Genomic DNA, 14,402 nt, shown 5'->3' with positions numbered 1-14,402 from the left:
AGGACAACTCGAGAAGGGAAAAGGAGCGTAAGACTAAGGCCAAATGCCCGCAGGCATGAAAACTCTCAGCCACCAAAGCAGCCGAAAGGGGTGGGAACCATCACGTGCAGCTGCAGAGGGCCAATATCACGAGGAAGTACAGGGGCAAAAAGGCATGCACTGAGACGCTCAAAATTGCTCCACAAGTAAACCGGCAGAACGGTAGCAGCCTCCTGCCATTCAAGTGTACGGGTCCGACAAAACTTGTGCCACGCTCCCTGAGAAAAGAAAAGGCAGTCTAGCAGCCTGGAAGACTCTGGAACTTCATAACGCACCATATATGTAGAAGAAGAACTTAACTCAAACGAGGATGGATCCATTACTGAGGCAAAATCTGGGTTTCGTAGGAGGTAAAAAGCAAGAACTTCCCGAACCTCCTTAGGTGGGATGCGGGAGACAGAAAACCTCCGGAAAGATGCCAAGGCACCCAAGGGATCCCGGAACCAAACCCGGGGAGGAGCCGACCCCAAATCAAATTCGTACAGGGAAGGGGGTATGAAAATTATGCTCCCTGCAACAACAGACCCCATGATGAGGGCCCCAAAACCCAAGCGGGATCAAAGGGGGTCCAAGACCCTCAGGCCAACTCCTCCCCAGCCCCCAGAGCCTCCGAACCAGGCTCCGGGGCAGAGCCATTCCCCATGCCCTTCACTTATCTCCATGCCCTCGCAAACGAACCTCACAAGGGCAATGAACAACCCTCAAACTCGCACAAAGCAAGAAGGGACTCAGAGGACGCATCGATTGGACAACCAAGCCCCGACAGGGTTTTTCCAGGGCCTGTAGGGAGCGTGCTCCCTACGGGAAACCCAGGCTACGGTGCTGCAAAGTCGGTTGAGCCCGAATGATAATGTCAACAAAGAGGGAACTGGGCTAAACTGGACCCTTGTGAAGTGTACAAGCACGGGGGCCTAGAGGAGAGCCACCCAAAATACCCTAGGAAGACAAATAGTAAAACAAGCAGACCACCTCCATGCAGGAAAATAAAAAGAAAAGAAAACCCCCACAAACGCACAACAACAAAGGACGAACCAAGAACACAGCCGTTGCTAGATAGTTGAGTTGCTTAGCACCTCAAACAGCAGGAAACACCACCAGGACACAAATTCTGGCAGGAAACTGAGGCCAGAGTCGACAACCACCCCAGACAGCTTCAGTCTACGAACTGGAGAGTGAGGAGCCGGCGAGGGGTCCCTGGCTCCCCACCTTCCCCTCCTGGGGAGTGGGAAGAGCTGCACGGACAAGTGGCGCAATGGTGGTTGATGACGTTTGCCCGTTTCCTTATTTTCTTTTGGAGGAGTTCTGTTTCTCTGTTCAGTCTTGGGTTTGCAATTTCCTACGAAGTGGGGTTTGTTTTGGGATGCCTATCTTTCTGGCTGCCTAATCCCGGTCGACCGGCTTAAGGAGCCCGTCGGCCGAGCGGACAGCACGCTGGACTTGTGATCCTGTGGTCCCGGGTATGATCCCGGGCGCCGGCGAGAAAATATGGGCAGAGTTTCTTTCACCCTATGCCCCTGTTACCTAGCAGTAAAATAGGTACCTGGGTGTTAGTCAACTGTTACGGGCTGCTTCCTGGGGGTGGAGGCCTGGTCGAGGACCGGGCCGCAGGGACACTAAAAGCCCCAAAATCATCTCAAGATAACCTCAAGATAACCCCGGTCGATGGCAGACATGGAATACTCCCAAATACAGGGAGGGAGGGTTTCCTTAGGCCATTGCTCCCTGCACCTCTCTGACGGGACCCAGGTTCTGGCTCATGGTTCTCGGTAGGCAGAACTCCATTGACTGAAGCCCCAGACTAAAATAGCTAATATCAGTCCGATAGCTCCAGGGAGCCGAAGGGGCTCCCCACAGAAAATCTATCAGAACCAGAAAAGTTACTGCATGCAGAAACCTAAGAAAATGTGCTGAATGAAATCAAGGCTTACTTTTATATCACTGAGTGCACTACTGCTGCAAATACTGTATATAAATTGAAATGCTGTGAGTTCATAGAGAATAATCCTGTTTACTGGCTAATTTTTAATTTATTACAAGCCCTTTTTAATCAATATACAAATTGATTTACTCGTGCATTAATACCTTACCGCATACTAAGTGTGCAAAAACCTTCGGCCTTCTCACTGCGCCGCACAAGATATGTCCCTTCAAGTGTGAGTAAGTCGCGACACAGGTGTCGTCCAATTCTGCCATGATACTCCAGGCCATAATAAGGGGGACTGTCGGGTGGTCTATCGGTGCATAAGATGGCAGCTGGCTTAGGAGCTTCTTCTTGAAGCTGGTACACTAAAACACAGACAGTAAAATGTGTGAATCCTGATCCATTACAGATATACGTACTGTACCATATACTGTATGTATGTATGTATGTGTATGTATGCATGTATATGTATGTATGTATATGTGTGTGTGTGTGTGTGTGATTAGTGAGTACAATTAGTGTGTGTAATTAGGCGAGTACAGTGGTACCTCGAATAACGAATTTAATCCGTTCTGTGTTCGTCATGTGAAAGGTACGTCATACAAAACAAATGTCCCCAGGTAACCACTGTGATGCACTGTGTTTATTGTGAAATTCCCCCAGTGTGCATGACATCAAATGTTCCAAAAAAATCATTTTTCTTTGTAAAATGATAAATTACCTTCCCTGAACATGTCTATGTAAAAATAATTACCAAATTCCACTTACTTTGGCTGTGAGGGCGTGGACAAGGTGCGCTGTGACATCATCAGGGGCTGGTCGCCCGTGTGTGAAGCTCCCAGACACGGTCGCGCAGGCCATTCAAACACCGCGTGTTGCCACAAATATATTTTCAAATATTTTTTCTATGTATTTCCAATGTGGTTTTATTTGTTTCTTTTATCGTATATAATGCATATTTGTGACCTTTACAATATGTATACAGTAGAATGTTCATAATTGTCCATGAAACTGTGATACATGTGTCAGTAATGTGTCCACAATAAATGTTTATTGTCATAATATTACGTGGTAAAAATTCACTAAAATTACAATATGTACAGTTTCACACACTATTTACACAGTAACACACTGTATTACACACTCAGTACTTTGGAGGTGCGTAATAATCAACGAAGTAGTCCATGGTACACAGCACGACTTTGCTCTCGATGCACCAGCTACAGATAGATTTTCGCTTCCCGTTTCATCGTTCTGTGTGCTTGCAAATAACGCACCCTTGGCTTTAGTACTTCTAGGTGGTATGTAGCTAAGCTTGTAAAGCATAAGGTAGTATTGAAACGATTATAAGAAAAGCACAATGTGTAAGGTAGTCTTGAAAAGATAGCTTTGTATGGTCCCACACAGCTAGCCTCAAAGAGTGTCTGTCAGTCAGGAAGAGATTCAGGTATTCTTGAAAATATCTATGGAAAACACCACCATGGAAGCTGCTAACACTGTTCATCTATGCTACTTGTATCAGATGCATCATCACTGAATGCAGAAAACGATTCATCTATGTATCATCTACATAAATTGGAGATGGCAAGGGTGGGGCTCAGAGCTACAACTGGATACGCTTGTTGTATCATCCTCATAGGTGCTGTATCACTTGTATCCGACCGTTGTGTTAAGTCCTTATTGCGCCTAGCTTCACCAATATTATGACCCTTGTGTTCTTCAAACAATAAGGTCTGCATTTCACCGACTGAGCGCAATCTTTCAACACCGTGTGGGACAGGTGTTTGGGAGCCAGAAGCACGTGTGCCACAAATGGTTGCTCACGCAGTACTAACCCAGCCAGCAGCCCTTGTCTTTCATATTCGTTATAGCAAGAGGTTTGTTCAGTGTTTGTCGGGTAGGCTGCTCCATTATGACAATCTTTCTTTGTTTCAAATGTGTTCCATTTGTTCTGTATTTGTCACTTACGTCTCAATAATGGAGCAGCCTACCCAACAAACACTGAACGAACCTTTATGGCATTTGTCCATTTTTCAAATTGTTTCATCAGTTCTTTTATTTTTATTTTTTTTTTTATTTAACAAACATGGAGCAGCCTACCTGTAGACCACCAAACGAACCTTTTTGAAATTTGTTCTGGTTTTCAAAATTCTTCATTTTTTTTTATTATTTACGTTTTTTTTATGTAACATGGAGCAGCCTACCTGCCGACCACCTAAGATTTTTTTTTTTTTTTTTTTTTTTTTTTTTTTTTTGCACCTGTGGGTGTTGAAGCCATTTGGACCCCAAGGGTTAATAAAGAACTAGAAAAGTATAAAGAAGAAATAAAAGAGATGTATGCACAAGTTGTAAAAGAGAAAGAGACAATCAAGAAAGCGTGTTTGGAAGTCAAAACCAGAAATGACCAACAAAAAGTGGATTTTAGGCAAGCAATTAGGAAAGAACTGGTAACCAACAGTAAACTAGTCCAAACAATGCAGACAGAAGTCCATAATAATTTTTTGATGTTTAGAGAAGGAAATTTCATCCAGGGTGGACAGAGCAGCAGAAGAGATGAAAATCATAAAGAAATTAGTAGAACTAGGAGAAAGCCTAAACTCAAATGCCAGTGATTTTAGAAGAACAGGAAAATATGAAAGAGACAAGAACCGCCCCTTAAGGGTGACGTTTAATGGCATGAAACATATGACGGAAGTGCTTAGAAATGCCAGGAAATTGCAGTGATGAGGATGGCAAACTTTGGTCAATAAGACAAGACCTCTCAAAGGAAGATAAAGAAAAGATGAAAATAAACCTCACTGAAGCAAAATGTCTAAATGGGATTAGAAATGAAGATGACAAATGTTTTTTCTACAAAGTGTCAGGGACTGGAATGCTAGTGAAATGGTACATAAAAACAAGGCAAAAAAATCATTAGTGGAAAGGGGAGGGAACATGTTCCTGAAAATTGTATATACCAACATAGATGCAATTAGATCAAAAACATTGGAGTTGCAAGACATAATTCAGCTTAACCCTTAAACTGCGCAACGCACCTGCAGGCTCACGTCTGGTTTGCGCAACACGCCTCCGGGTATTTGTATTTTTCACGTTCCATTCAAAACTCCCGCGGCTACATGGGGTTCACATCAGCTTCCTCAGGGCTCTTATAAACAGACGCCATCTTTAAAAAAAATCGTGGTCCACATTCCCGGGTGTGGGAGCCTCAGTAGTGTGTGAGAAACCAAGGCTGGCGCTCACAGCATGAGCGCACAGCACTACTGTTCAGCATGTGACCACAGCATCGCCTAATAATGTCAAAATATATACAGTATATAACTTGTATTATTTAGCCATGATAGTGTTATAGAAGAGCCCGAGTGTGATAATGACTGGGTACAATGTTCAAATATCAGTGATTCAATGCTGTTCACGATGTTCACAGCGCTAGCCACAGCACCACAGCATTATTTCGTCCATCTAGGAATCTTCAAATGATTTCTTAGGTTCCTTTTCAAAATAAACGTGAAGGTCAATTATTCATTTACAGGAATTAGTGACCAGGAGTGTGGTAATAGCAGGATTGTGGACGTCACGGGCGAATGGGGAATGATGACGTCACGCGCCAACTTACGAACCCATAGCAGCCAAAGTAGGTACAATTTCAATTTTTTTTTTACATACCCATACTAAGGGAGGGGTTTTTAACACTTTAAAAAATCAAAAGAATTTTTTCCAGAGAATTTATTTCCTGCGCACTGTGGGGGTGTCATACTTGGAGGCAACGCAGTTAAAGGGCTAAGGTCCCAGATATTGTCGCAGTATCAGAGACAAAACTTGAAGGAAATATTTTAATGAAGTTGTATTCCCAAAGGGCTACTCATTTTGGAGACATGACAGGAAAACTAGGAAAGAGGGTGGAGTGGTTGTGCAGGTAAAGGAACAATTGAAGGTAAGAGAGTTAATACTTTAAAACCCTCGAGAAGTTGACATAATGGCATAGCAGATCTGGAATCAGGATGATAAACTGATAATTGTAAATGTCTACAGCCCACCAGCAAGCAACACATGGACGAAAGAAGAACTGGATGACAAACGAGAGGGCCTCATAATGATCGTGAGAGAAATTATAGTACAAGCAGATAAAGATAAATAACAACTGTGGATACTGGGGGACTTCAACTTTAAAGCAATAGACTGGGAGGCCTATGAAGCAAGAATGGAGGACTTTAGGACATGCAGATTTGTAAACTTCATTCTGGAGACATTCTTGTATCAACACATCAAGCAGGCCACAAGAATGAGGGAAGGGGATGTACTGTCAGTACTTGATCTAGTATTCACCAGGAAAGAAGAATAGATATTTGACATCCAGTACCTTCCTCCCTTGGGAATGAGTGATCACGTCCTGTTAGACATTGATTATGCTTTAAGATATCATCTAGAAGAAAATGGGGACACTGAAACGGTTGATAAACTTGATTTCAAGAGAGGACACCATGGGGAACTTCAAAATTTTTTTAATGGGTGTAATTGGACAGACTTGTTGCTAGACAGGGAAGTAAATGAGATGTATGCCAAATTTTGCAAAATATACGATGAAAGCACACAAACATTCTTACCTCTGAGCTCAGCATTCCACTTCACCTGATCTTTCAGGCATCCCTGTGTACAGGAATCGTAGCAGACGGGTGGAAACAGGCTAACATAGTTCCAATCTACAAAAGTGGCAGCAGGGAAGACCCCCTCAATTATAGACCTGTATCATTGACAAGTGTAATAGTGAAAGTATTGGAAAAACTAATCAAAACTAAATGGGTAGAACACCTAGAGAGAAATGATATAATATCAGACAGACAGTATGGTTTTTGATCTGGAAGATCCTGTGTATCGAATTTACTCAGTTTCTATGATCGAGCCACAGAGATATTACAGGAAAGAGATGGTTGGGTTGACTGCATCTATCTGGACCTAAAAAAGGCTTTCGACAGAGTTCCACATAAGAGTTTCTGGAAACTGGAAAATATTGGAGGGGTGACAGGTAAGCTTCTAACATGGATGATAAATTTTCTGACTGATAGAAAAAATGAGGGCAGTAATCAGAGGCAATGTATCGGAATGGAGAAATGTCACAAGTGGAGTACCACAGGGTTCAGTTCTTGCACCAGTGATGTTTATTGTGTACATAAATGATCTACCAGTTGGTATACAGAATTATATGAACATGTTTGCTGATGATGCTAAGATAATAGGAAGGATAAGAAATTTAGATGACTGTCATGCCCTTCAAAAAGACCTGGACAAAATAAGTATATGGAGCACCACTTGGCAAATGGAATTTAATGTTAATAAATGTCATGTTATGGAATGTGGAATAGGAGAACATAGACCCCACACAACCTATATATTATGTGAGAAATCTTTAAAGAATTCTGATAAAGAAAGAGATCTAGGAGTGGTTCTAGATAGAAAACTATCACCTGAGGACCACATAAAGAATATTGTGCAAGGAGCCTATGCTATGCTTTCTAACTTCAGAATTGCATTTAAATACATGGATGGTGATATACTAAAGAAATTGTTCATGACTTTTGTTAGGCCAAAGCTAGAATATGCAGCTGTTGTGTGGTGCCCATATCTTAAGAAGCACATCAACAAACTGGAAAAGGTGCAAAGACATGCTACTAAGTGGCTCCCAGAACTGAAGGGCAAGAGCTACGAGGAGAGGTTAGAAGCATTAAATATGCCAAAACTAGAAGACAGAAGAAAAAGAGGTGATATGATCACTACATACAAAATAGTAACAGGAATTGATAAAATCGACAGGGAAGACTTCCTGAGACCTGGAATTTCAAGAACAAGAGGTCATAGATTTAAACTAGCTAAACACAGATGCCGAAGAAATATAAGAAAATTCACCTTCGCAAATAGAGTGGTAGACGGTTGGAACAAGTTAAGTGAGAAGGTGGTGGAGGCCAAGACCGTCAGTAGTTTCAAAGCGTTATATGACAAAGAGTGCTGGGAAGACGGGACACCACGAGCGTAGCTCTCATCCTGTAACTACACTTAGGTAATTACCTAAACAGAGATGCAGGGCCAGAAAACAAGATTGGTTCAAAGGAAATTGTGAGAGGGCCAGAGACCAAAACACACAAAAATGGAATCAGTATAGGAAGAGGCCAAACCCTCAAACATACCAGCGATACAAAGATGCAAGAAACAACTATACAGCAGTAAGGAGAGAGGAAGAAATTAAAAAAAAAGGGATAGCAGACAAGTGTATAACAGAACCAGGCCTGTTCTACAAATTCATAAACAACAAATTGCAGGTATAGGATAATATCCAGAGGTTTAACCCTTAAGCTGCTAAGGGGTCCTGAGAAGATTTCCTCCACCCCCTGTGCACAAGAAAAAAAGTTCTAAAAAATTTTTTCGTCTTCTAAAAACGATAATTTGTGTTCCCTGAGCACGGGGAAAACAAAAATTTTAAGTGACATATTTTGAGTGCAATAGGCCGAGGAAGTCTGGCAAAATGTGGGCATTGACAGTGCGGTTGTCAGAGGTGGTCAGCATCACCCGAGCTGACAGGTGGGAGTTGCCACAAAGATATTATTACCTAATTATTTCAATGTCTCTGACTGATTTTTTCTTAGTTTTTTGCAGTAATATTATTCAATAGTGTGTAGTGTGATAAATTTATATAATAAAATGTGTGAATCATCGCTATACTCAAAAGTATGGTGTTCATATTAGTGGTTCAATTATTGCGTTCATAAAACACTAAACAAATAGTTTTGCAGTTATTACACTATATACTGTACACACATTATATGTAAGTATCTACATGTTTTGATCACCACAACTGTACAACTAAGCTGATATAGTTAGTTCAGGCACTAAGAGACATCGCTACACACAGCTGGTGGCTGCCTCCCTCACTCATTCAAGGTCAGGCGCACTAAATTTCTCCCCCAACAATACTGTTTGTAGTATTATTACACTATATACACACACATTATATATAAGTATCTACATGTTGTATGCACTGTAACTGTACACCTAAGCTTGTAGGGTGCATAGTGGCCACCCTCTACACAGCTAGACAAGTCATGCAGACGACGCCACCTCCGTCACCCAAATGGCTCCTCCCAACATAATCCTTTTGCTGTCATTACACTAATACACACATTATATATAAGTATCTACATTTGTGTTCACCATAGAGAACCACTGAGCTGGTATGGTGAATGCAGACAATAACAGGTGGCCACACAGCTTGGGAAAATAGGTGAGATAACACGAATGTGCAAAGTGAAATGAAAAATTGGATGAGAAAAAGTGACGCTAGTGTTTACAGTGCAGACAGCAACATTCAAGATGGCCACCAGCAAGAAGGAAAACTAAACAGAGCTAGATTTTGGGGGTTTTAATGAAGAAAACATTGATATAAGCAGTCTACATAACAAATTGGCAAAATTAGATATAATAGTGAACTATAATGTAGAAATAATCAGCAAACTGAAAGAAAGTAATGACCATTTGAATAGCAAAGTTTTAGGTCTTGAGGGTTTACTGAAAGACTTGTGCAAGGACAAAAATCAATTGGAAACAAATTGCAAAGCCATGGAAAAGGAAAATAAACTCTTAAAAATAGCTTTGGAAGAAGTTAAAGCAAATTTAAACTTAAATGATTACGATAGGTTAGGTAAGGAAATTCAACAGGAAAAACAACTTTTGTCAGTATAGATGGAGGAAGTTACACAGGGAATAGAACAGTGCCAGAAAGATATGCAACTCACCTATGCACAAGTGGCCAGGGAGAAGAAAAAATAGAAGCAGTAAATGAAGCAAAACACTGCAGAAACCAGGATAAAACAAACAGTAGACTGGAAGTCAGAAAGGAACTGGCATCAAATCCTAAATTGGTGAAAAACACAGTTGATCGAAGTAAGTCTCTGATAATTTTTGGTTGCAAAGAAAAGGAGATAACATCTAGGTCAGAAAGAACTGCAGAAGAAGAGATAATAGTAGATAAAATTGTTGGCCTCGTGGAAGGTCTTACTACCATTGAGAATGTCTGCGACTACAGGAGGATTGGAAAGTACGTAAAAGGGAAAGATCGACCCTTTGAGGATCACCCTGAATGGTGCCAAACAGATGGAAGAAGTACAGTAATAAGGAATGCTAGAAAATTACAAGGTAATGAGGTAGGGAAAGTATAGTCATTAAGACGAGATCTTTCAAAAGAAGACAGAGAGAGGCTGAAACTGAACCTCGCCGAGGTAAAACGTTTAAATGAGAGCAGGAATGAAGAAGAAATAAAAAAATTTTTCTACAAAGTGATAGGGGGTAGGCAGACCAGTAAAGTGGTACATAAAGGCAAACCAACAAAATCATTTGAGAGAGGGGTACAAGTTCCTGAAAATTGCATACACCAACATAGATGGAGTGAGATCAAAGATATTGGAGTTAAGTGATGTAATACAGCTGCAGACACCAGACATTGTTGCACTCATGGAGACAAGTGTAATAGTCAAAATATTGGGAAAGTGCCTCGCGCCCAGTGAAAGTGTATTACCAGTGCCTCGCGCCCAGTGACTGTCCCGCCTGAATTCTTCACAAGGATTTACTGTTTCTTTTTGGATTTTTTGCTATTTGAGCATAAAATTTGTTATTATATATCTTGCAATGGGTCCCAAGAAAGCCAGTGGTAAGGTTCAAGGCAAGAAATCGCATGTGAGGATGACAATAGAGGAAAAGCAAGAGATCATTCGGAAGCATGAACATGGTGTACGTGTTGTTGCGTTTCAGAGGCCATCATTTGTGAGAAAGCCAGGGTATTGCACGAAGACTTTGTAAAGAAAACCCCCCGAATGAATGCAGATACGATAGACTTTAACCCCTTAACTGCGTTGCCTCCAAATATGACACCCCCAGCAGTGCGCAGGAAACAAATTCTCTAAAAAAAAAATTTCCAGTGTCAAAAACCCTTCCCTGATGTAAAAAAAAAATTGAAATTGTACTTACTTTGGCTGCTATGGGGTCCGTAAGTTGGGGCGTGATATCATTCCCCATTCGCCCGTGACGTACGCTCCCAGGGCCAGTAGGGCGCCCGGGGCGTGGCGCGCGAGTTGCCACGAATATGTTTTTGTTCATTTTTTGCGCACAGTTCCAAAAACATTTTATTTGTTTTTACGTGCTAATCCTATGTATAATGAACACGTACACTATATTATGGCAGTAAAACATCCGTACTGTCCGAAGACACTGTGTTACGTGCAAGACACTTGTGTACACGTATGTTGCACATATTTACCATGTATCATGCTAATTTATGTATATATACAATCTATTTACACACTATACACTGTCACACACTATATACTTTCACCATCAACACACACACAACTCCGCAAGTGTGAGCTGCCACACCCAGCCAGCCAGTCCTCCCTCTCTTCTCCAACATCGTACTCGCCATCACCCCTCCTCCCACCATACTCTTACTGTTATATTACACTATTTACATATGTTATGTATACCTATCTACATGTTTTATTCACCAGAACTATGCAAGCAAGTCGGTATTGTGTCCAAACAGTACAGTTGCTACCATACAATGCATGAGAAATCACACAGCAGACGACGTTACGATTACGACGTCACCTCCCTCACAAAAATAGCTCCTCCCAACATACTCTTGTTGCTGTTATTATACTATATACACACACTTTATATACCCATGTACATATGTGTTCCCCATAGTGAACCACTGAGCTAGTATGGTGAGCAAAACAAGAGTGGCTCCCACACACAGTGGAGGCTACCTCAATTCTCTCCCTCCCTCCCTCACCAAAATTCCTCCTTCCACAATACTACGCACAATGCTAATTATAACCACAATCCTGGTCACTAATTCCTGTAAATGAATAATTGACCACACGTTTATTTTGAAAAGGAACCTAAGAAGTCATTTGAAGATTCCTAGATGGACGAAATAATGCTGTGGTGCTGTGGCTAGCGCTGTGAACACCGTGAACAGCATTGAATCACTGATATTTGAACATTGTACCCAGTCATTATCACACTCAGGCTCTTCTATAATACTATCATGGCTAAATAATACAGATTATATATATATTTTGACATTATTAGGCGATGCTGTGGTCACACACTGAACAGCAGTGCTGTGCGCTCATACTGCATGCGCCGGCCTTGGTTGCTCACTCACTACTGAGGCTCCAACACCCGGGAATATGGACCACGATATTTTTTAAAGATGGCGTCTGTTTACAAGAGCCCTGAGGAAGCTGATGTGAACCCCACGTAGCCGCGGGAGTTTTGAATGGAACGTGAAAAATAAAAATACCCGGAGGCGCGTTGCGCAAACCAGACGTGGGCCTGCAGGCGCGTTGCGCAGTTTAAGGGTTAAGGCAAGCAGGGGATGGTTTGAAAAATTTAGAAAAAGAAGTGGTATCCATAGTGTTGCGAGGCATGGGGAGGCTGCCAGCTCAGACAAACCAGCGGCTGAAAGATTTATTGAAGAATTTAAAGAGTTTGCAGAGGCTGAGGGATACTTACCGCAATAGGTGTTTAATTGTGATGAAACAGGACTGTTCTGGAAAAGATTGCCTAAAAGGACATACATTACCAAAGAGGAAAAATCCTTGCCCGGACACAAGCCTATGAAAGATAGGTTTACGCTTGTGCTGTGTTCAAATGTGAGTGGCGATTTGAAAATTAAACCCTTGCTAGTGTATCATTCTGAAAATCCAAGGGTTTTCAAACAGTATAAAGTGCAGAAAACCCATTTGTGTGTGATGTGGAAGGCTAATAAAAGGGCATGGGTGACTATGATTTTTTTTCGGAGTGGGTGAATGAAGTGGTGTGCCCTGCCATAGAAAAATATCTGCAGGAGAAACATTTCCCACTCAAGGCCCTGCTTCTCGACAATGCTCCTGCTCATCCTCCAGGATTGGAAGATGAATTGTTGCACAGATACAGTAAATTTCTCACAGTAAAGTTCCTTCCTCCTAACACCACTCCTCTAATTCAGCCTATGGACCAGAAAATCATAGCGAATTTTAAGAAACTTTATGAAAGGGCACTTTTCCGGAAATGTTTTGAAGTGACTGAAGCCACAAAACTCACCCTCAAAGAGTTCTGGAAAGACCATTTTAAAGTTTGTAGTGCTTTAAAACTCATTGACAAAGCCTGGCAAGAAGTGACTCAAAGAACCCTGATCTCTGGCTGGAGAAAATTGTGGCCTGAATGTGTGACAGAACTAGACTTTGAGGAGTTTGAGCCTGTAAATCATGTGCCTATTGTTGAGGAAATTGTTACTCTGGGCCGGCAAATGGGCTTGGAATTGGATGGTGATGATCTTGAAGAGTTAGTGGAAGAACACAACGAAGAACTGACCACCGAAGAACTCCAAGCCCTTCAAAAGAAACAGCAAGAAGACCCAGCTCAGGATGTTTCTCCAGTGGAGGAGGAGGAGGCAGTACAGAATGTCCCTTCTGCAACCATTAAGAAGTGGTGTCAGATGTGGAAAGAAATGCAAACTTTTATTGAAAAGTCTCACCCAGAGAAAGCTGTAGTAGGCCGTTGCATTAATCTTTTTAATGACAATGAGATGCCTCACTACTGAGACATCTTGCGAAGAAGGGAAAACAATCTTCCATGGGCAGATTTGTTGTGAGAACATCGAGCAGTGAGCCACAATCAGGACCTAGTGGTATGCAGGCAAAACGTGCCAGAGAATGCACTCCAGAGAGGTCCTCACTGCCTGATGTTATAATGGAAGGGGACTCCCCTTCCAAACAGTAACACCTCTCCTCCTCCCCCTCATCACCATCTTCCATACGCCTACAGCATTCAACCGCAAGGGTAAGTAATAACGTGAACATAGTTTTTTAGGTTTATTTAGATGAATTAAGTATAAAATTTAGTTTGAAGTGAGGTTTTTGGATAGTCAGGAACGGATTAATTCATTTCTGATTATTTCTTATGGGGAAATTAGCTTCGGGTTACGAGCCGTCTCCAGGAACGGATTAAAATCTTAACCACCGTGCTGCGCCGAGTTTATTGTGAAATTCCCCGTGCGCATGAAATAAAGTGTTCCCCAAAAAATTGCTTTTCCATGTAAAATGATAAATTCCCATCCCTGAACACGTCTATGTAAAAATAAATACCAAATTCCACTTACTTTGGCAGTGGGGATGTGGACAAAGGTGCGCTATAATGTCATCAGGGCCTGGTCACCCGTGCATGAATCGCCCAGACACAGTCGCGCAGGGCATTCAAGCACCAGGTGTTGCCACAAATGTATTTTAAATTATTTGTTCTATGTATTTTTAATGTGGTTTTATTTGTTTTTTCTATGTATTTCCAATGTGGTTTTATTTGTTTTTTTATCATATATGATGCATATTTGTGTCCTTTACAATATGTATACAGTAGAACG

The 14,402-nt window shown here is 41.7% G+C and overlaps 1 protein-coding gene across 4 annotated transcripts in view; it reads right to left on the bottom strand.

Annotated features, from left to right (window-relative positions):
- Nucleotides 1–14,402, bottom strand: part of LOC123745434 (N-chimaerin) — a 145,138-nt gene that overhangs the window by 100,455 nt on the left and 30,281 nt on the right. For all 4 annotated transcript variants that reach the window (XR_011222048.1, XM_069300867.1, XM_069300866.1 and 1 more), the window contains one exon: nt 2,127–2,325. Coding sequence is in view for 3 of the 4 variants with exons in the window: in XM_069300867.1 (XP_069156968.1) it covers nt 2,127–2,325 (199 nt within the window). In the remaining variant the exon portion in view is untranslated. The remainder of the gene's footprint in view (nt 1–2,126; nt 2,326–14,402) is intronic.

This window comes from Procambarus clarkii, chromosome 44 (assembly GCF_040958095.1).
Source record: "Procambarus clarkii isolate CNS0578487 chromosome 44, FALCON_Pclarkii_2.0, whole genome shotgun sequence".
Taxonomy (NCBI): Eukaryota; Metazoa; Arthropoda; class Malacostraca; order Decapoda; family Cambaridae; genus Procambarus; species Procambarus clarkii.
This window is presented reverse-complemented; position numbering and strand designations above follow the sequence as displayed.